The 24,198-nt window shown below is 40.3% G+C and overlaps 1 protein-coding gene across 3 annotated transcripts in view; it reads right to left on the reverse strand.

Moving 5' to 3' along the window:
* Positions 1-24,198, reverse strand: part of TRIO (trio Rho guanine nucleotide exchange factor) — a 401,689-nt gene that overhangs the window by 199,650 nt on the left and 177,841 nt on the right. For all 3 annotated transcript variants that reach the window (XM_084621487.1, XM_084621488.1, XM_084621489.1), the window contains exon 10: positions 7,264-7,386. In XM_084621487.1, coding sequence (XP_084477613.1) covers positions 7,264-7,386 — 123 coding nt within the window. The remainder of the gene's footprint in view (positions 1-7,263; positions 7,387-24,198) is intronic.

Here is a 24,198-nt window from a genome sequence, read left to right on the forward strand (position 1 = left end):
CTGCCACAAGCCCCTGCTGCGCAGCTCCCATTGGCTGGGAACCACAGCCAATGGGAGCTGCGGGTGCAGGCAGCACACAGAGCTCCCTGGCCCCTCCTCCACCTAGGAGCTGCAGGGCCATGCCAGTGGGAGCTGGGAAACCCCCACCCTGAGGTAAGCGCCCCCCACATTCCCCAACCCTCTGCCCCAGCCCTGAGCCCTTCCTACAAACCCAAACTGCTGCTGCTGGCCCAGGGGCTTCCCGGCTCAGGCAGCCCCTGAGTCAGCACCAGCCGCTGCAGAAGTCACGGAGGTCACGGAATCAGGCTCACAGCCTTATTGATGATGCTTGTTAAAAAAACAATGTGTTAATTAATTTTATGACCGAACTCTTGGGGAAGAACTGTATGACCCCTGCTGTTTTACCTGCATTCTGCCATATATTTCATGTTATAGCAGTCTCGGGTGATGACCCAGCACATGTTGTTTGTTTTAAGAACACTTTCCCTGCAGATCTGACAAAACGCAAAGAAGGTACCAATGTGAGATTTCTAAAAATAGCTATAACACTTGACCCAAGGTTTAAGAATCTGAAGTGCCTTCCAAAACCTGAGAGGGACAGGGTGTAGAGCATGCTTTCTGAAGTCTTAAAAGAGTAACGCTCCAATGAGGAAACTACAGAACTCGAACCACCAAAAAAGAAAATCAACCCTTTTGATGGTGGCATCTGACTCGGATAATGAAAATGAATATGCGTCGGTCCGCACGGCTTTGGATTGTTATTGAGCAGAAACCCTCATTAGCATGGACGCATGTCCTCTGGAATGGTGGCTGAAGCATGAAGGGACATATGAATCTTTAGCACATCTGGCAAATAAGTATCTTGTGATGCTGGCTACAACAGTGCCATGGGAACGCCTCTTCTCACTTTCAGGTGATATTGTAAACAACAAGAGGGCAGCATTATCTCCTGAAAACGTAAACGAACTTGTTTGTCTGAGTGATTGGCTGAACAAAAAGTAGGACTGAGTGGATTTGCAGACACTAAAATTTTACATTATTTTATTTTTGAATGCAGGGTTTTTTTGTATATAATTCTACATTTGTAAGTTCAACTTTCATGATAAAGAGATTGCACTTCAGTACTTGTATTAGGTGAATTGAAAAATACTATTTCTTTTATTTTTTTTTACAGTGCAAATACTTGTAATCAAAAAATAAATATAAAGTGGTATTCTATTATTAACAGTGTGATTAATCGCTTGGCAGCCCTATTTTTCAGAGATTCTGCAGTAGCTGTCACCTTCATGAGCCATCCCTCAAGAAAATGAACACCTGTTATGTATTTATATAGCACAATATATTATGTATCTAGATTTCGTACAAAAGTTAAGTGTGAATTAAATAAAATAGCACAGATTCATAGCCACCACCAATAGAAGAAAATGGACAAGGGCTACCAGGTAACTGGTAAAAGTAGGAGGCTACAATGGTCTCATGTGAGCTGGCTGAAATATAAAGGCCTTATTTCAGCCTTGACTTATTCTACCAGCAGGCTCAGGAGGGCATGGTAAGGAAGGAATTTCTACAGACTTGGTCCCTGAACCAAGGAAGCTGATGCATAGCTCAATTAAGATGCAACCTCCATAAGGATAAAAAGTTAACTCGGCTTTGTAGAAGAAACACATGGCTAACAGACTCTTGCCCTATATACCATACATGTATCTTGGGCAGAGACCATTATGCACAATTGGACATCTCTCAGCCACAGTTGCAAAAAAAAAAAAAAAAAGGAATAGTTGAGTCAGAATCCAATCCACAAATATACAAGGGAATAAATACAAAACATTTGTCAGCGTCCAAGGTTTTTTAAGATGACAATCTTTTGCCCTACAAGTGGACTGTTAAAGGTAACTGGAATCGAAATCCTATACCTGTGGGGTAAATGTTCTTGTGTGTGCAACACAGATCACGAGAGATTTTAGCTAGCAGGGAAGAAAGGATAGGCTCTAGTGCTGCTTCTTTGAAGGGAAAATTGGTCAATTTGATAGTAACTGTTACTACTCACTTGTGGCTTGTGCGTGTAATACTGAAAATTTTGTCCATGTGTGTTACAATCACCATATTTTGAGATATAGTCATACCTAAGGCTATGATTTTGTCACTGAAGTCATGGAATCCATGACTTCCAGAGACCTCTATGATTTCAGCCCATGGTGGCTAGGAGTTGCAGGGTCACCCTGCCACGGTGACCTTGCAGCTCTGTGCTGCTTCAGGCAGCGGAGGGACCCTGCAGCTCAGTACCATCTCAGGGGGCGGGGGGATCTCGCAGCTCCTGGCCATCTTGGGCAGTGGGTGCCCCTAGAGCTCTGAGCCCCCATAGGCGGTGGGGGCCACTGGAGCTCTGAGCCACAGCCCCCACAGTTGCCCAGCTGCCACGGGTGGTGTGGGGACTTCGCAACTCCACATTTTGTCATGGATATTTTTAGTAAAATCAGGGACAGGTCACAGGCTTCCATTAATTTTTCTTTATTGCCTATCCATTACTCTTACTAAAAATATCTGTGATCAAATATTAGCCTTTTTCATAACTGCCAAAGAAAGCATTTTAACCTATAGCCAATGTAACAAATCCCCTTTGCATTTGCATTGATGGGATACATAAACATACTGCAGGCCCTTATTATAGAAGACCAATGCTATCCAGTACAGTGAGCAGATGAAAATGTCAATCTTTCACCAGACTATTTAACCTGTGATGACACTGAAGTCTGCTGACATTACAGGGAATTATGAACACTTTTTGCATATTGTGTGCTAGCTTATTCCATGATTCCTTTGAGCAGTCCTGGGGAGTTGGAATCTGAATTACCCTGGAGAAACAGCATAGGAGGAAAAAAGGACAGATCACCTGCCTGAACTTGTCAGCTCCTTAGCTGAAAGTGAATAGTTCAGCATTTAATAGAGGCTCCAGGTGATTGAGCAATGTAGCCAGGTGGGATTTCAAGGGGTTGATGCCTTCTCATTTTTTTTTTGTAGAGTTGACTCTGATAACCCCAGGTGTGGCCAGGTTCTCTGATCAAAGGAAAAACGTGAATAACTTGAAGTGTACGTAGGGAATAAGTACATTTCATCTGCAGTCACTCTTACAGGACATAATGCATCTCATAGCAAAAAACTGTCATATGCCCACACACAAGTGAACAGCAGGAGTATGTGACGGACATTACATTCATTGTTATGTTAAGACCTGAAGTATAAAAATCAACGGTCTTATTTGGAATACACAAAGCAGGGAAGCATGTTTGTTGCCTGCTTATATTTGGTTTAGAGAAGGGAAAAAATCTTGAAGGGTGTGCCTGTCTTGGCAATCACCACAGAACCAGAAGTTAGAGATGAAAAAAAAGACTTATTAGGTCATCTTGTCTATCCTTTTGCCAGTGAAGGATTGTTTCCTACAGTATATTTAAGCACTTTGTCCAGTCTAGTTTTTCAAGTCTCAAGCAATAGATATTCCACCCTTTCCCCGAGGAGATTATTTTTCAATCTAGTAGAGCTCAGCATCAGGAAATTTTTCCTTATTATTCAGCTTAATTTTTTTCCTTTGTTCAGTTTCATTACATTACACCTAAAAATATTCCTCTGGTTGCCTAGATCAGAGGTTCTCAAACATGTGAGGTGAGGTGGTGGCCTTGGGAGGAACAGGGTGTAGGTGGAGGGGGGCAGTGGGGTGAGAAAACGGGGTGGGAGGAATTTGGGATGTGCAGGGCTGCGGCAGACAGAGAAAGAGGCAACTTTCCCCAGCTCCAGGGCTGTGGCTGCCGGGGAGAGATGGCCCTCCTTCCCAGCCTCAGCTCTGTGGCTGCTGTGACGGGGGAGAGAGGGCACATCCATCGAATTAGAAAGGTAAGACTACTGATATTAAAATATGAATTGTGTGCTTTTATTTGTAGAACAAAAAAAGTTTATTATTGAGGTGGTTTTTTTATATAGCGCTTTTATCCAAAGCACTTTACAATAATTAGCTAACAGTACAAACAACAGTTGGAAAGATCATTAAGTGGTCCGCCAAGACCTGCAGCAATTTTCAAGTGGTCCACGGAAAAAAAAAAAGTTTGAGAACCACCAGCCTAGATCAATTCCTCTGTCCCAGATGTTTACACCCTTCCAATACTTTCACCCTGTTCTCTCTTGGGGCATGGCTACACTTGCGAGTTAGAGCGCATTAAAGCAGCACTGGGCTCCCTAGCTCACTACCTGTCCACACTGGGAAGGCACGTACAGTGCTCTGACTCCATGACTAGAGCGCTCCTGGTACTCCACCTCAGGGAGAAGATTAACACTTGTTGCACCTTGGCTGAAATGCCCAGGTATCAGTATGAACGAGGTGTTGCATTACTGCGCTTTGATCAGCCTCCGGAAACGTCCCATAATCCCCTTAAGTCAAGTGGCCACTCTTGTCATTGTTTTGGAATCACTGCAGGAATGCGGATATGCCCTTTGAAAGCTCCATTTCTGACTCCCGGCATGCTTATCTGCTCCAAGACAAAGCAACCATTAGTGTGGAATGCTGTGTGAGAGAGAGAGAGGCTGGGGGAATGGGGTCTGCTGCTGTCTGAACTTACAAGACAGCATGCTGACATGCTCTCAGCCCCCCAAAAACCTACTCTCTTCCCCCCCCCCACATACACACAACACACTCCCTGTCACACTCCACCTCCCCCTCCCCCTCCCCCCATTTGAAAAGCACACTGCAGTCACTTGCATGCTGGGATAGCTGCCCATAATGCACCGCTCCCAGTGCTGTGGCAAGTGCCACAAATGTGGCCATGCCAGTGCGCTTGAAGCTGTCAGTGTGAACACACACTGACGCGCTTTCCCTACTGCGCTCTGGTTTAACTCAAAACACCCTACATCTGCAAGGGTAGCCATACCCTTAGTCACGTTTTGTTCTTTTAATCCTTCTACTCAAGTATCACAGTGTAAAATACCTAATGGGACTTCATCTCCAGCATCTTAATCAAAGAGGGTCTGGACTCTCTGATGCAGAAAGTAATGACTCTGAATGTGAAACAAAAGACACATTTGCTATAAATGAAAAATTAAGAGTGTGTATGGAATCCAGTGTCTGTGTATAGCCCTAAGGTTGTTTCAGTGTCTTTGAGCCCTTTATCAGGATATTGTCATGATTTTCTCATGGTGTTTCAGTTCCTGAGTAGTGGAAATGCTCTAAGACATGCTCTCAACATTACAGGTCCATAAATGGCTACCTTGTGCATTAAACAGGAAAACTAATACAAACAAAACCCACATCTTGTGAACACACAAATATTTGACTCCTCACTCACACTTTGATCAATCCACTATATTGTCTATTAAATCTGTACTTCTGATTCTGTTAATACTTCACAGTATTCTGGTTGCCTGACTGCCACCCCAGCAGTCATTAGCAAAAAACACCCAATGGGAAAACACCACAACTTCCCAATTTAAATGCTAACATTCCCCTGGTAAACAAACCAGCTTAGACAGACCTACTATATATGATTTGCCTTAGCATACATGTTTGCCAGGATAATTCGTCAATAAAACTGGCTAGCAGATAACCCTGACAGTGCAAGCGTCATGAGCAGCGTGTGTGTTGAAGCTAAGTGTCAGCTACACAAGCGTTGTTATTTTCCCCATTTTTGATGATTGGTATCACAATAGCTTTCCCTCCAAGTTGTCTGGTAACTCTCTCTCCAAGGCTTGTCTTTTCAAGCGCTATAAGCTGTGATTTCACTAATTACAACTCAATGTATTGTAAGATAATACCCAGATATATTCATTTCTTTAATGTCTTCCAAGCCTTTTTTGTGACCATGCTGTATTTCCAAGGTACACATTAGCTGTAGCTCATGAAAGCTTATGCTCAAATAAATTGGTTAGTCTCTAAGGTGCCGCAAGTCCTCCTTTTCTTTTTATTAATTCCCAGTTACACATTACTTATCTTCCAAGTTAAAGCCAGACATACAAAAGTATTCAATAGGCTCAGTCATTTCTCTCAGATCATAAGCTTTGAAAAAAAGCTCTGGTGAATAAAAACTGAATTCGTAAACATTACTGGTAATCTTACTCGATGCGAGAGCTGGTCGAAAATATTCTGAATGTTTTCCACCCAACAATGTTGATTTCACGGAAACCAGGCACGCTGGCCACCCAGCTTCCACACATGCCTGGCTTGAAACTCAGCAGCCAGGGAATGTTGGAGCCTGGGGGGCAGGGACTGGAATTATTCAAACAATCCCATTTTGGTTCTTCTGAAATGCAAGGATTTTTAAGTTTCAGAGTAACAGCCCTGTTAGTCTGTATTCGCAAAAAGAAAAGGAGGACTTGTGGCACCTTAGAGACTAACCAATTTATTTGAGCATAAACTTTCGTGAGCTACAGCTCACTTCATCGGATACATACTGTGGAATTTTTAAGATGTTCCTCCCATGGAAGATTGCACATATCTGAATTTTTGTTCTGATTAGGAATTAATGTTTTTATCTTATTTGAGAAACGTGAAGTTTTTCACAGGATGGAAATTCCAGTATCTGCACAACCTGCACCAGAACTTGAATTGTAAACATTCAGCTCAGAAGAAATGTGTCTATTGTTTCATCACCTAGCATGCATATTAAACTCATTTGTTTTAACAGGGAGAATGGTCGTCAATCTTAACTCAAACAACATGAGCATGAGTCCTTAAGTCCCAACTTTGTTTTACAATCTTCTCATTTTCATATTGATGTTTCTGTAGCCAAACAAAGGTATTGTTACATTTATGAGATTGATGTGAATACTTAAACCCGTGGTTAAAAAACTGTGTTTACTATCATGTGTTTTAATTGGTTATGTTGAATGGCTGACTGACACTGAGTTTATCAGATGGGTGTTTGATTTTTACAAACAATGGAGTGTGCCTACTTGCACCCAATCGGATATAAAAGATTTCAGAGATTTACTGATTGTTGTTCTTGCAAGCATCATTTTCACTTTTTGCAGTGGATGCATTGCTTTTTGCTTTCAATATTTTTATGCACAATTGAAAACTCAAATAAAAATCTACTCGAGAAGTTAAGTTTAAAGGAAACACTCAGAATTTAAATTTGCATGGTGTCTGGATTCATTTTTTTCTTACCAGAGCACTCAATGTGCCCAACCCTACAATGTCAAGTAGTCAATTTAAGGCACCATTGAACAGTGATATAGGTGCACTTGTTTAACAGGATGTGGGTTTAACATGTTTGAAACATTTACCTGTGCTACTTCTTCAAAGTCTTCATGGCGTTTCTGCAAAGCTCTGGCCCGATGCAGGGACTTTCCTACCCCAGTATGTTTGCTAAGGAAAGCTTCTCCATGGTTCTCAATCCAGTCCAATACCTGCAACAAAAAGACAACCATATAAAATATAGCTTCAATGCATGCCTCTCTGTTTTGCTTCCAGAGCCTGCTTCCTGCAGTGGGAGAAATAAAAAGCAATAAAACCAAGCTATCAAAGAAATTGAGGAGCAGTTAGTTAGGCAACAATCTAAGAAGAACTGTATTGATAGTTCTGACGTCAGTTTTCCCTTTACAAAATTTTAATAAAGCTTACATTGAAAGCTATGTTTACAGTTACTAAACCGGTAGCCATCTAAATCGAGCAAGATTATACAGTACATGTTGACAGAGTTCCAACAAGGCCCAGCGGACTCCACAGCAAGGACAATCTAAGTTCCACAGCAGGGTCCATGGATTCTGAGCACTACGATTTGACATGCTGTAAATTCTGTAGCAATTTAGTGTAAACTCCGGTTTTTAATTAATTGAACACACAGCACAGTATGTATTTTATCTTCGCTGATGTAGAACTGATTTACATACTCTCTACATTTGTTTGTATTTATTTTTATAACTTCAGTGCACCACAAAAGTAATGAGGAGAGTTAGAGGTTTTGGCAGCTGGATATAGGGTGACCAGGCAGCAAGTGTGAAAAATCGGGACAGGGGGTAGGGGGTAATAGGACCCTATATAAGAAAAAGACCCAAAAATCAGGACTGTCCCTATAAAATTGGGACATCTGGCCACCCTAGCTGGAGAGGAGAGAGTTGGAACTTTTGGCACTGAGGGAAATGTTGGGTCTGTTACAGATAAGCATATTAGATTGATGTTTCCACTTGAAAACATTTATGTTGGCATTTAAACAGTCATTAGGCACTGAGTTAATTTTCTGTAGATAAGTGAGGGAAGTTCACATTTTTGCAGAGCAATTGTTTCAGGTTCTTTGGAGACTGGCGGTATATCTACACTGCAATAAGACACCTGTGCCAGCTGACTTGGGCTTGTGGGTCTCCGCTGCGGGGTTGTTTAACTGTGGTGCAGATGTTTGGCCTTGTGCTGCAGCCCGAGCTTTGGGATGCTCCTCCCTTGCAGGTTTCTAGAGCCCAGGCTCCAGCCTGAGCCTAAATATCTACATTGCAATTAAACAACCCCGCAGCCAGAGGCCCACGAGCCCAAGTCAGCTGACAGGAGCCAGACGCGGATGTTTAATTGCAGCTTAGAGATACCCTGAGACAACTGCAACAGTTTACCTCAATGCAAATGGAGTAACCTTCACAACCATGAGAGTTTTTTGGTGTTGTTTTTTAAATGAAAGCTTTGGGCTTGTCTACACTTACATGTTGTAGTGCTCTAACTTACTGGCTCAGGGGTGTGAAAAATCCCCCTCCCCCCCAGTGCAGCAAGTCTGAGAGCTTTAAAGCACTAGTGTGGACAGGCTCTGAGCTAATCCCCTCGTGGAGGTGGATCCCCAGGAGCGCTGGGAGAGCTCGCGACCACACTCGCACTTCAAAGCGCTGCGGCGGGAGCGCTCCCGCGGCAGCACTTTGGAAGCTTCCAGTGTAGCCATGCCCGTAAGACTCTGGGAGCATAATTCTGCAGTTTTTTGAGTCACTGAACACAAGGCCTTGAATAATTTGACATTTTTTCTGTAATAAACCAACAATGGACTTCACATGATCAAAAAGAACATTTTAATGGATAGCACATTTAAGTTCTACTTCTCAAGAGAGTTCCTAGCCTCCTAGAGTGTAGTAAGATCAATGGAAGGGTCAGCAATCAAGAAGCCAATCCTAGGATCCTTGCATATTTTCACTGAAAGGTATTAATGTTATAAGTTATGTCTGTATCACAGGTTTTAATTAAAAAAAATTAGGCTCTCAAAGACAAAAATGATCAATTATGCTATTAATAAGCTAGATCTTTAAACCACACACGACAGTGCCTGCGCCAAGAACTTTGTACAACTGAACTCCATACTGCACAACAGCTTCTACATGTAACAGTATTCTCTACAGTGTTACACACATCCTCTTCATGGTGGTAGAAAAGGGACATCTTTCAGTTGCCATTTAAACGCACGAAACTTAAGTTTATTACTTTAAATCTTTCAATGAAAATTTAAACATTAGAAAGACTTTATATAGTATTTAATTCCATATAAGCCAAATCATTCCACAAGTCCAAGACTGCTACACAGAACAAGGAGAAACTTCACAGGAGTGATACAATACACATCTTCCAGAATTCAACTTAACCAGGAGGAATCTTATATATATCTCCTATATAATCTCCTATACAATACTACGTAACACAGCCTTCGTCGTAAGTTTTATTTAAGGGCTTCCTTAGAAGTGCACACCCACAGGTCCCCCCGAGATACACTTTCTGGTAGTTTTTTTTCTTTATACCGCATTTAAAAGTTATATTTAGTTTTTAAAAGGTGCAGTTATTAACTGGAAAGAGTGACAACGCTGGTACAGTGGTCTATACATACATTTAAGAGCTGTATGGATCTACATTTGTGACTTCACTTTACATACTCTTACCGCAATACAAAGTAGGTAATTTGTTCATGTGCATTTGTCTTTCCTTTATGTGAAGTTTAAAGCCATAATATTTTATGAAGATAACAAATTCTGAAATGTTATCCATTTTCTTTATTATAGTAATGATATAAACTAACATTAGAGCTAGGGGATGGGCTGTCTACTTTTAGCTCACCATTTACACAATTGTGATAGTTTACTATCCTTCCAGATAGCTGCCTTCTTTTCAAGTTTTATATAAACTTATGAATTAACCTGAACCCTAAGTAGGGAGCTATCTGGAAAAATAATAAATTACCACAGCTGTACTGCTTCTTAAGGCACACCATCAGCTTAATTAGTGAACATCTGTGTTACTGCAGCACCTAGGAGCTAGGGCATTGGTCACAAAGCAAATAACGGGCAGAGCAGGAAACAGACTGCAGTAGCATCCAGAATCCCTGCTCTAGCCACTACTCAACTTTCATTCCATGCATTCGCTTCCAGAAAAGCCCGGTGCTATTCACAACTGTGTGACTATAGCTTGAAATAGAATACAAGTCAGATGCAATTAAAAAGAATTCACCACAATGATTTGTTAAGGCACCTCTAACTTTAAGTTCGATGTGATGGGGTGTTCACCCCTTGCCAGCCCTGAAGGGACCACAGTGTCTCAGAAAGGGCCAATTAACCTTCACAGTTGCATCTGCAGGGAGGCCTGACATTTACAAACACTAATTACAGATGAGGCCCAGCTGGGATAGGTTTATAAAAAGAGGAAGTTTGCTAATAGCAAATGGGGCTGCAGTCACTCTCTGGGCCTAGTGAGGTGAGAAGGAGGGAACCCAGGGCGGAAGAGAAGCCCTGGGATCCTAATCCTGAGGGAAGGGGTTTACCCAAAACGGGAGAGGAGAAGAAAGCCAGCAGGGGATAGAATAGGAAGAAGCCCCGGAAAACATCAGCCAGGGTAGAGACGGTGTTGACCTTGACTGCTGATTACAGGATCCCTGGGCTGAAAATGGGAGTAGCAGGCGAGCCCGTGTTCCCCTACCAGCCACTGGGAAGTGGCTCAGGACCGGTGAAGACACCATCTGGACAATTGGACTGGCAAGACATCAATACCCTGGAAGGGGAAAACTACACAGTGAGCCAGCTGGAGGGCTGAGTCATGGAGAGAACAGATGAGGCCAGACAAGAGCTGATCCCCAGACCCACCGCCAGTGGTGAGTGAACCCTTTTACAGTCTGCTTACCTGTATGATCACAATTTAAGTAGTTAACATTTACTCCAGTGAAAGTCTACACTAAGTTATTTTGAGATATTTTGTCTAATTTCTTAAATCTACCTGCTAGAATTCTATACATTATCTCACCTTGTTTACACAATCTGTCAACTTTACTGACTAAATTAAGTTTTTCACGGCTCTTAACTCCTCTTGGCATCTCACAGCCACTACAGTTATGAGGTGGAGGGCTGGGATTCTTTTCTGGCTTGTGCATGACCTTCAAATTTTCTTGCTAAAGTTCCAATCCTGTAACTGTATACTCATGGATAATTTAATGCATGCATATAATTCCAAACTACATTTTTAAATTTAAATGGATTTTTATTTGATGGTGGTGCATACCTCAGAAGGAGCCCTTTCTGACTTTGAGATCTGAGTTGGCAAGACTGGCAGTTAGAAAAAAATCTGCTCAAGTTTGTCAACTGATTTCCAGATCACATTTTCTTGACACACACAGTATGCAATCGCATGATGCCACATTCACAGCCACTTAAGATTAGAAACGCTTCAAAAAATCACTCTGGGACATGTGTCTGGGGTCCAACACTAAAGAGACAATAGAGAAAAACAATATTGCTGTTAAATAATTTTTCCTAAAAAATTTATACATCAAATTTACCAGTTTTATAGTTTATTCTTGGATTGTCTTTAATTTTGTTCTTTGAAAGCGAAAGGGTAACTGGAGATGGTGCAGAAAAAAGTGTAATTAAGAAACATGGTCATGCCTAGTATGCATTCACAATGATTACATTTTCTTCATAACGATTTAATAAAATCCATTTATAAAATTTGTACTTAAAGGTGGTTGAAACAAAAGACTGATTTTCTCTCTGGCCTTGAAACACATCTATTAAAAACACAGACACTGAAAGCAGTAGAATTTCTCCTTCAGTTTAGTTTAACAAATAAAGAGAACAGTTTTAAACCTTACTGTAAAGCTAGGCTTGGCAGAATTGGGGGCGGGGGTTGTTAGTTGGGTTTTTTTTAAATAATTTTGACAGATATCAGTATTTTAAAGCTTTTTTATTTTTATCCATATAAATGTTCACAGTTGTGGGAAATCAGGGGGCCAGGTCAGACAATAATTATTTAATGACAGTAGACACAGATTCGAAAAGTTAACGCTTTATAACTGTTAAAACAGTCACCATATACATGTCAAAATATAAAAAATAAATATCCTTAAATCAAACCCTCAAAGTTCTCAAGCAGCATTTTTGTTACTTTGCCTATCTGTAAATTTCATTTATTGTTAATGGAAATTTTTCTTCATTTGTTAGTGTGTGTATGGTGAAATCAAGGTTTATTGACATTACTGATAAAAATCTAACCTTTTCAATCCTAACTACTGTTAATATCCCATAATACCCTCTTGGAAACAAAACCACAAACCAAACTTTGAATTTATAATAGCTCATACTTTCTAATTATTTCAAGATTTGTATCTTTAGCAACAATAACAGAACAGTCCCTACTTGAGAAATCTCAATGACAATTTCAAGACCATGCACCTTCAGAAAAATGATGCATTAAGTGGAAAGCAGTTGGGCTGTTGCCTGTCTTGTGCAGAAGTTCATATTTTGATCTATATTAAGACTGATAGGCATTTAGAACGATGAATATCCATACAACATTCATCTCTAAGAACTTCATCACACGCCCACAATTTTTACTTGACTTTACCAACTTCTAAAGCAGCCATATGTCTTACCAGGTCCACTGAGAGCCCAGAAGGCAGATACAAGCTTTGAACCTACAATCAGGCAAAACTCCAATAGTATCTATTCTGGGCACTAGTTTGTAACTGAAAGCCAGTTTCAAAACCACACATAATTGTAAGTAAAAGGTCCAACATACCACAATTGTACTACTGTAATTAAAAGCAGTAATGAAAGCAAGATTTTGTTCAGTTCCATGCATTCTGTACAGATGCACTCACTTCATTAGCACATTCCAGTGCATTTCCCTTATTTCCAAAGAGCTCCAATTTAATTTAAATCTGTCCAAAATAACATTTTCAAGAATTCCATGTACTGTAGTGGCTTACTTGACATCCCTGTACTACTTGTGCTGGTCAGATGAAGTTACACAGCCTTCAAACAGGGAAGTTCAGTCGCATGCCCTCCTCCCCAGAAGACTGTAGAAGGAAATGAAAATCTCTGATATTAGCCAGGCTTGTTGCATAAACACATGGCTGCACAAAATGAGGAAGACACTGAAGATTCTGTCATATGTAGCGAGAATGAAGCCCAGAGACTGGGACTGAAAGACTTTTCAATGGTCTACCTACAGTTGGTGCGCATCTCTATATGCAATAATTTTAAAAAATCAAGACCGATGCTTAAGTGGACAGAAACACCTCGGTCAGCAGGAATAAGGAGGAAAATCATGTGTCAATGAGTACCTACTGGTGATGCATTTTCAGAGTTCCTGGCTAGTTTCAAGGAGGCCATTCTCCTAACATTTCAGATGTGAAACTAAGGTGAACTAAGAATGCAGAAGGGTTATGATTATAAAGACAAATTCTGCTCTCAATTGCATTAGACTTCCAGAGTTAATTCAGATTTACATAGATTTTACTGACAACAGAATCTGGCCAACAGAGGAGTAAGTGGAAAGCACTGAATATAGGACTGAGGCAGACTCTGCACTCCACACAGTGATCGTGATGCCCTGACTTTCCAAATGGTGCAGGTGGGGTGATTCCCTCGGGGGAAAAAGTAAATGATCTATGAATAAAGCCACAAAAACTGAGCAACACTACTTTCCCCAAAGTGAACCTAGCACTACTTCACATCTTTGTACTAGGGCTGTAGATTAATCGCAGTTAACTCATGCAATTAACTCAAAAAAATTAATCGCGATTAATCTGTTTTAATCACACTGTTAAACAATAGAATTAACTGAAATTTATAAAATATTGTGGCTGTTTGCCTACATTTTCATATATATTATATTCTATGTTGTAACTGAAACCAGTGTATATTTATTATATTTGCACTGTAAAAATGATAAAACAAAAGAAATAGTATTTTTCAATTCACCTCATACAAGTTGTGTAGTATAACCTGTCATGAAAATGCAACTTACAAATGTAGATTTTTTTTGGTTACATGACTGCACTCAAAAACAAAACAATGTAAAACTTCAGAGCCTACAAGTCCACTCAGTCCTACTTCTTTTTCAGTCAATCACTCAGAGACAAACAAGTCTGCTTACATTTACAGGAGATAATGCTGCCCTCTTCTTACTTAGAGTGCCACCAGAAAGTGAGAATAGGCATTGTAAGGTATTTACATGCCAGATATGCTAAACAGAAGTCTTTAAAGAGCAACACTCTGATGCAGAAACTACAGAACCCAAAACATCAAAAAAGAAAACAACCTTCCGCTGGTGGCATCTGACTCAGATAATGAAAATGAACATGCATCAGTCCATACTACTTTGGATTGTTATCGAGCAGAACCTGTCATCGGCATGGACCCATGTCCCCTGGAATGGTGGTTGAAACATGAAGGGACGTCAAGAATTATAACATTCAAAAACCAGTCGGAAAACATTTCAATCTCTCTGGTCATTCGATTACAGACCTAAAAGTCGCAATTCTGAACAAAAAAACTTCAAAAACAGACTCCAATGAGAGACTGCTGAATTGGAATTAATTTGCAAACTGGACACCATTAAATTAGTCTTGAATAAAGACTGGGAGTGGATGTGTCATTACACAAAGTAAAATTATTTTCCCATGTTTATCTCCCCTCCCCCCCCCCCCCCGACTGTTCCTCACACGTTCTTGTCAACTGCTGGAAATGGCCCACCCTGATTATCACTACAAAAGGTTTTTTTTTCTCTCTCCTGCTGGTAATAGCTCACCTTACCTGATCACTCTTGTTACACTGTGTATGGTAACACCCACTGTTCCATGTTCTCTGTGTATATAAAATCTCCCCGCTGTATTTTTCACTGCATGCATCCGATGAAGTGAGCTGTAACTCATGAAAACTTATGCTCAAAGAAATTTGTTAGTCTCTAAGGTGCCACAAGTACTCCTTTTCTTTAGGGCATTTGACATGTAAATATCTTGTGACACTGGCTACAACAGTGCCTTGTGAATGCCTGTTCTCACTTTCAGGTGACACTGTAAATAAGAAGTGGGCAGCATTATCTCCTGCAAATGTAAACAAACTTACTTGTCTGAGCAATTGGCTGACCAAGAAGTAGGACTGAGTGGACTTGCAGCCTCTAAAAATTTGGATTGTTTTATTTTTGAATGCAGGTTTTTTTGTACATAATGCTACATTTGTAAGTTCAACTTCCATGACAAAGTGATTGCACTACAGTACTTGTATTAGGTGAGTTAAAAAATACTATTTCTTTTGGGGGTTTTTTTTTACAGTAAAAATACTTGTAATCAAAAATAAATATGAAGTGAACACTGTACACTTCGTATTCTGTGTTGTAACTGAAATCAATATATTTGAAAATGTAGAAAACATCCAAAAATATTTAAATAAATGCTAGTCAAGTTTTTTAATCACTCAATTAATCACAATTAATTTTTTTAATCGCTTGACAGCCCTACTTTGTACTCATCTTTCCAACTTTAGTTCCTATTTTAATCTCCTCAGTTGCAGTGCAGTATCTGGTATAGCTTCCCAGAGAGTCACATGGTTCCACAGCTAATCTTGGAAAATATTTCAGTAAGGATTCAGTTCAGGAAGGTAACTGCTTGTAGAAGTATAATCACTTTTAAATGTGAGTAATCCTGCCAACAACAGTTCTGCCTATCCCCTTCTAGAGCTGTCAGTGGGGCCTTCTGCGCAACAGTGTACCATTTGAGCCAAAGGAGCCGCTTCATTAGCGGCCTTTTAATTTTTTATGTTGATTAGCCACAATCCTACCCTGAGCAGAGTTTTGGCTCCAGGAAGGAAGATCCAGAGACTCCATGAAGTCCACTAAGGACTAGACTGCTGTGACTGAAAGTACATGGAAGGCACTCCAATATTATGGTGAGGGGGAACAGTATAAGACCTTCAGAGAGAGAAGGACAGAGACCCATATTGCAATACCATGTGTTACACAAACACTATCCAAAGTTGTGCTTAACAGTAGTAGTCTCAAAGATCTCAAAGGGCCTACTCTTAGAGGTCCTTTTGATGGTGATATGCTGAAAACTGTGTTAAAATGATAAGATATCAGTTTAAATTTTCAGGGGTTTTCCAAATCATCCTTGTAGCTAGGGGGGTTGGTAGGGAATGTGCGATCTGGGTCTTTAGCAGTGAGTGTGCAAAGAATTAGTTTAGAGCAAAGTGGGGTAAGTTATGCCTTGCTACCTTAAGGAGAAGCCTGTTTTCTCTGTTTTTGGTTCTTGTGTAGTAGGGTTTGGGATTCTGAGAAGTAAATGTTATGTTGCAACCTTCCAGAAAGAGGGGTTTTTTTGGTTTTTATAGTTTTACTGAACTTCTCTGTCCATGAACATAACACCACCAACGTCCTGGGAGTTCTGTTTAATGAGATTGTACTGCATGACTTAAATGCTTACTTTTTTCCCCACAATCATTGATTTCAAATGAGATTGATGACTGTGTAAAAATAGTAATTTAGAAACGTGTTACTGCAATTTTAGATCAAAATTTGTAATTAACTGCATTACAAAACTTCTTTTTTTAAAAAATGCTACTACTGGTAAAGGCTTTTATTTGAATTTTATATAACTGTTGTAGGCAATAAACCAAATATTGAAAGTTATGGCCCAAATCCTGCAAACAGGTACACAAGTTTAAACATACGCATAGTTCTATTGACATCAATGGACTTCTTACCTAAACTTTAATCGTGCTTAAGTGTTTGCAGTAACTGGAGCAAAACATTATTAAATTTAATATTATTTATTAAAAACGTTGTGGTATACATTCTTTGTCACTTCACAACAAAATCAATTCTGTTTTACCTATGAAAAGTTTAGACTTTCAAAATATTAACGAACTTATTGTGTACTTAATACACAATTTTTTTTCCAAAATAGGAGCCTGAAGTTTAGCTCTGAAGCCAAGAGTTAAACATGGAAGATGGGATTTTTCTTAAGCACCTAGATATCCTATTATTGTAGCATTGACTGAGAAGCACAAGTCCCATAACTTGAAGCTGAAAGGCTTGATGTGTGATTACAGCCTGGTCAAAGCATTTCTGCTTTCTTGTGGAAACTCAATACATCAGAAAGCAGTGCAATGGCTATTTGCTTATCAATTTTCTATTTATGTTACTCCCACACTAAGGAAGTTATTGAGGTCCTGGATTTGTCTTTATCAACACTGACAACACTTCAAATGTGCATTTCCTTGGTAGAAAATAACTATGTAAAACCTAATATTTTACTAGCAATTAGGAAACCATGCATCCACTTTAGCAAGTTAAGACACTAATATGCAGAGGTGTCTAAGTGACTAGCTACATGTAAATAAAAAATGTGATTTAAATTGAAAAAACATTTTATTTATGCCTGTACTCTGTTCGTTTTTACAGTACATCAACCACCACCTGAAAAGAGCAAGATAAAAGCTTCCAAAAGGGAGTCTGAGTAAATGATCAGAAGTGTTTATCAGTGCATTATAAACACAACTCCATAGGAGAATGCTTGATTTATAATTTCCCTATTTACTTCAAAATTTCAAGTTCAGCAGCAAGTTTTAAAAATCCAAGGCCCCTGAGGAAATTGCTATTTTAAAAATGCTCTTGGGTTACAAAAGTTTCCAATACTTTTCTAGGATCTGCAGACATCTCTTTACACATAAAAACAGAGACAGTAATAACGCCCTTCCCATATTTTTTTAATTGCATTTGTTGTGTTGACATTCATATTACAAGTACAATATTTTTCTAAGCCTGTAAATAAATATGCATGTTATTTATTGAACACTCACTTGCTGGTACTTCTATCAACAACACTAACCACTCTCCTGTTATCTTTTTTCCACACATTTTATGCTTCAATACCAAGAGACCAAGTTAGTCCAGTACTTATAGCTTTCATTAAGAAAATGCTGTTAAGCATATTTCCATTTCTCTGATTTATGTATGAGAGTTTTCCCTATCATTCTATTTTCTCCACTATTTTATGAGACATTCCTACATCATTCATAAAAATCCATCCCTTCAGCCTTATCTGCACCACTGATCTATTTTTTATTTCCATACTGAACATTCAGTGCACCTTATGGTATTTAAGATATGTGTTCAATATTTTCATGTTGAGATGGTATGCATTCCTTTCCCATTTGTTGCTCTCATCCTTAAGGAATCTGGAGCTTTGATAAATAAATATAAACCGTTAAATTTAAAAAAGTTAACAATATCCAAATGAGATTAAATAAATAAATAAGTGTGTGTGTGTGCGTGTGAGAGAGATTCACAAAATCTTAGGTCTGCTGATCCATACAAGCCCATTGGTTGAGAGGGCAAGACACACTGTTTGTCCAAGGAACCACAAAGCACACAGCAAGGTGCATGAGTATGAGAATTAAAACTTCAAATTTCTCTTACACTTCACAGACAAATGAATGTTATCAGACTGAGTGCTCTCTTCTTAATTTGGACTGCAGTGACATTTGTTACAGGCTGTGCAGAAATCTTGGTTAAAAAGCAGTTCATTCAGCTAACAAGCTACTATTTTCTCTTATTTCCCCTTCTTAGCAGGGCCTGGGCTACTTTAAGATGGCAATATGCATCACATCTCTAATCAAAATAAAGGTCGGTTACTGTGAAAAATAAGCAAAGCTTCACGATTGGGCTGTGATCTGCTTTTCAATCACAGAACCATTTGGGTCATAAAGGCAGACCACTAGTTCACTTAGCCCTTCCAATCTAACTGTAACAGAATTAATTTGATTATCAAAATCACCTCTGGGAGATAGCCTACTTTTTAATAATTGGTAATAATAAATACTATGCAATAATGATAGCCTTGCCTTGAAATATAATTGGTTACTGCTGCTAGGTTGCTGAAACCCTGCTATGTGACGGCATGCACAGGCCATTTGTCTTTTCTAGACTGAACATGCCCATTTCAACCCATTTTTCCGTTTCATTTTCCAGACCTTTCATTGTTTTGTTGTGTTGCTGTGATCCCCCAATTTTTTCTCCCTCACCTCCCCCGAATTATTTTGTCATATTTGCTACAAATAACACAGAAAAAATGTTAAATTTACCGAATACCTTCACATTTAAATAAGTCTCAAGTTTTCAAATAAACTAAGCCTACCAATTGCTGTGAAACCCTTTCCCATAGCAATTAGAAAAGGCAGGGGGAACCTGCATGTCCCACAATAGTGACATAATTAAGTTGTGACACAATGAAGGTAATCATCATTTCAGGTCTGACTTTCTGTATCCAATACACAACTAAGAGTGGCATTCCCTTTTAAAAAAAGATTCATTGAGCAGTCGTCCCTGTAGGGGTCAGAGAAAGCAGGAAGAGCAACCACACGCAGCATACGCACAGGTCAAAACGCTACCCAAAGTAAATACATATTTAAGAGGAAATACAAGAAAAACTCAAATTTCTTTCTGGCATATAGACTATTAACATCCATTTTCAAGCCAAAGTATTATTAAGTATTTTATTGACCAAACTTCAGTAAATGTGTCCAGCAACAAGAATTTACCCTCTCTGACATAACACATTTTTGCCAGGTATTTTGTCCACCACCACCTTCAATTTCACGGTCTTTTTCTTTCAACACAGCTGAAAAACTGTAATTCACCCAGAATTGATGCCTGCTGCATTTTATTACATTGAAGCCTTCTTTGTCAAAGCCAGATCTGTTGCTTGCCTTCCCTAGAAACAGTACTTGCCTTTAAACTATATTATTTGAGCTAAAAAGTCCAGATCTAATCTCTTGCACCTCCAGATGCCAGAGATCTCTGTTCAGGGCAGTAACAGACAACATGTTCAAAGTGAGGCTCGGCACACAACTCTTCCTGTGTCGATCCACTTATCCAAAGTCACTACTTGGATAATGTCTGCTAGGCCTATCTTCTCTCAGCTGACTGGCAACTCAGTTCTGTTGTTTTGCCCAGAAACTTTTTCTTCTGACCCAATGTCGCCAAGTTATCTTGGCACCACTCCCATATAGTCCATGTTTACTCCTGGGGGAATTCGGCGCCACTGTGCAAGGCAGACTTTTGCAGAAATTAATGTTGGGTGTGTAGAATTTCCTTTTCCCCCCACAGAAATGGTCAGATCATTTCCTTTACCATATTCTTCTATCTATTGCAAAAACCCAAACGAAACAAAAACAAAAACACAAAAACCACTTTCCACCGTTATAAAGCACCAATTTTAATTGTGTTGCTGCCTCAGCTGAGTTTTGCACTCATTGCCAAACCCGTCCAAGGTGCATACTTCGTTTTACTCCCAACAGCTCTTATCCAGTATTTTGTGAAAGGCAGATGTATGTGAGAATTTCATTTACAAGTCATTTTTTTAATCATTTTTAATCTTAATCGACATGCAAATCAGTACCCATAATACAGTGGAATGTGTGGCCAAATCGCCAAGCTAACCCCATAATCACAAGCTGTTGATTTATGAACAGATTTATGTTATATCAACTAAAATCCACTTTCAGTAAAACTTAATCATCTATATCTTTTATAAAAGAAACTATAAGCATAAACATGGCCTAATTTCTTTGTCAATTTAGCCCAAAGATGAGTGATGAGTCTCTTTGCTGTGCAATATTTTCTGTATAGTTCTTTTCAGAAACAAGAGAGTCTGCTTCAGCCACACTTCTGTGAATTTTTTTTTCATTCTGAATCCAGTATCAATTAAATTTTTCTGATATAGATTTGGCTTCAGATTGCCATTTGCTCTAAAACTGTGCCACCACAAACAAATAACCCACCCTGTGTGTTCTGAACTGTGTGGTATTGAAGTGTACTACTCATAAATTGTCAGAAGAAATGTCTTCACATTAAATGAGAATTATGCATTGTTCTAAAGATTGACAACGATTGGCAGTTGCTACAGAGTAATACTCAATGACCCTTCCCTTCCTTCCCCCCCGAAACACAGTACCCAAAGACAAAAAAGCCAGGTGTGGTACTCCTACTACAGCACTTCCTTCCAGCCTTGAAGCAACCAACCTTGCCTAAGAACACAATGCCTATTCCCTGTGCTGTGAAGCCACCCTGCAGTGCCAACACTGGCTATCTGGGTAAGATGAAATCCACCACTTGCCTGATTCCGTAAGGATGCCTGACAAAGCAGCAACTTGATCTTGGAGCATCTGTACTGCCAGGGCTCGCCTAAATCTATCTTGAATAAACTCAAGAACTGTGGTAATGATGCAGAGGTAGGGATGAGACTGGATACGAATGGGAGAGCCTCAGCCAGGCCATTGGATGGCCTGTATTAGCAGATTTGTTTATGGAAGCTAAAACTGTGGATATTACCTTTCTGAATAACCTTTTCGGCTTAAGAGGCTCTGTTCAAGAACCAGGTAGCTAAGCTAGACTGTCTGGATTCTGATGCATGAGTGGCTCTATGTAATATCATATACCTTCTAGATGGAAAGCAGATAGGAAATCTTTGTATCATGTCAAGGAGACCAGAAAACAAAGGTGTTGTTGGCCAGAATGGGGATATCGGAATTACCAGTGCTGCTTGTCTTCTGAATCCCTTTTGGCCATCTTTGTTACGAGGCATCTGCTGCCTTGGCTTTGTGATCCCATCAGCAAAAGAAGAACCTGAAACCTTGTGATAAAGGTCGTAGGCAAACCCATCGACTGTTGGGAAACCAAAATCCTTTACCAGGAAACTGAACACCTGTGGATGCAGTTACTATTCTGGATGATCCAACTTTGCCTGCTGAGCCAGTTAGCCATAACATTCTATTTTGCCTTTGATGTGAAGGGAATGAGTAGACTGTAAATTGTTCCCTGCCCAAGTTGATGACAAGGTAAATTTCTTTTTTGCAGGACTGTAGACCTTGCTCCCCTTTGTCTGTAGACAAATGACATGATTGAGGTGTTGTCTATCATGATCTGCACAAGGGAAGTCCCAGTATGGGAGCAAAGCTGTGAGACCACGTTGCATTGCCCTGGATTCTTGTCAGTTTATGTTGTGCGTGTTCTCTTGTTTCAGATCCTTTGGAGAGTCCTTGATTCCATGTAAGCACACCATCCCTCTAGGCTGGCATATGTAGTGATAACTGTCCTGACTGGTTCTCCTATTGGAAAACCCGACTTCAATCTGCTTGGACATGTCCACCATCTGAGTGACCTGAGAATCCTCCTGGGGAGAAAACCCTTTTCTGAGGAGTAGAGGAGAGATACTTGGAAGAAGAAGACGACGACGCTCCAGTGGCCTCATGTGAGCAATAGCCCACTGAGAATATCCACATGGGAGACCACTGATCCCAGAAGAGAAAGGATTGTGGCAAGGGGTAGTCCCCATTGAAAGGCTGACTATTTTGAAAAGATTTCTCAGCTTCTCTGGACTTTCATGCAATAAGGCAGTGGCTCTCAACCTTTCCAGACTACTGTACCCCTGTCAGGAGTTTGATTTTTCCTGTGTCTCCCCCTCACCCACCCCCCAAGCTTCACCTCACTTAAAGACTTCTTCCTTACAAAATCAGACGTACAAAATATAAAAGTGTCACAGCACTCTATTACTGAAAAATTGCTGACTTTCCCATTTTTACTATATCATTCTAAAAGAAATCAAATGGAATATAAATACACTGAAATATAAGTACATAGTATATAGAGCAGTATAAACAAGTCATTGTATGAAATTTTAGTTTGTTCTGACTTTGATAGTACTTTTTGTGTAGCCTGTTAAAACTAGGCAAATATCTAGATGAGTGATGAACTTTGTAGAAGATGGGGGACACATGGAGACTGAGTTAAGAGACTCAAATCATAAAACCATTGCTTCGCAGCAACCCTATTGCTTGGGTATTGCCATCTAGGACTGACTCAGGACAGAGATCACCCAGGAGAGGGTAGACAGAGCAGCTCTCAGACAGCACTACGTCAGTGGTTTTCAAACTTTTGTACTGGTGACCTCTTTCACATAGCAAGCCTCTGAGTGCGACTCCCCTAATAAATTAAAAATACTTTTAAATATATTTAACACCATTATAAATGCTGGAGGCAAAGCAGGGTTTGGGGTGGAGGCTGACCGCTCGTGACCCCCTGAGGGGTCCCAGCCCCCCCAGTTCGAGAACCCCTGCACTACATGCACTTTTTATAAGCTTTTGCAGTGCTGATCCTGAACCAAAGGCCACGGACGGATATTTGTAGTGTTGTGTACTTAAGAGTTAACAGTCTATTGAATCAGGATAGAGAGACAGGCCTCCTTCGCAGCTATTGATATCGCACAGTCCCCTTCATTGATGGCAGCTAATGTGAATTTTAACATCTTTATTCTGAATTGTGATTTCTTCATGGATCTGTTGAGATACCAGAGATTGAGAACAGCTGAGCAGCCTCATGACTTGTTGGGCGGGGGGGGGCAGGAATAATATGGAGCAACCATCTTATTTCCTGTGAAGTAGGAGAGAGAGAGAGAGATTCTATTGCTGTCATTTGTAGGATATCTAGGATGACCAGCTGTCTCTCTTTATCTCCTCTTCTTCCACAGGGAGAAGCCCTTAGTCCTCCCTGCTGGTGAGCAAAGCCTATCTGTTCCGCCTCCTAGTGCGGAGAGAAGCGCAAGCCTCAGCCACCTCAACCACCACACGGAGAGCCCGGCCTGCCAACGGATCTGAGTGCTGCACTAGCCATGCTCCCAGCAGCCATGTGACCTGCGTGCTAACAGCTGCATGGCTGTTGGCATCAACATGCACGGGTGTAATTTACAGGTGCTGGTTGCAACGCCAGCAACCGGCAAGCCAATAGAAAAGGTGCCAGGCTAAAGCTGAGTGGTGCTGTGACCCTTCATGACAGGTCAGAGCACCATTCACTCCGGTTTGGCCTGACTGACCCTCCATCATGACAGAAAATGGGGAGGGAGGATGCCAAATCTGAGTGAGTGGCACTGCAAGCTGGGGTGCCCG

Source organism: Lepidochelys olivacea (assembly GCF_965140295.1).
Source record: "Lepidochelys olivacea isolate rLepOli2 genome assembly, chromosome: 2".
In the NCBI taxonomy this organism is placed as follows: Eukaryota; Metazoa; Chordata; order Testudines; family Cheloniidae; genus Lepidochelys; species Lepidochelys olivacea.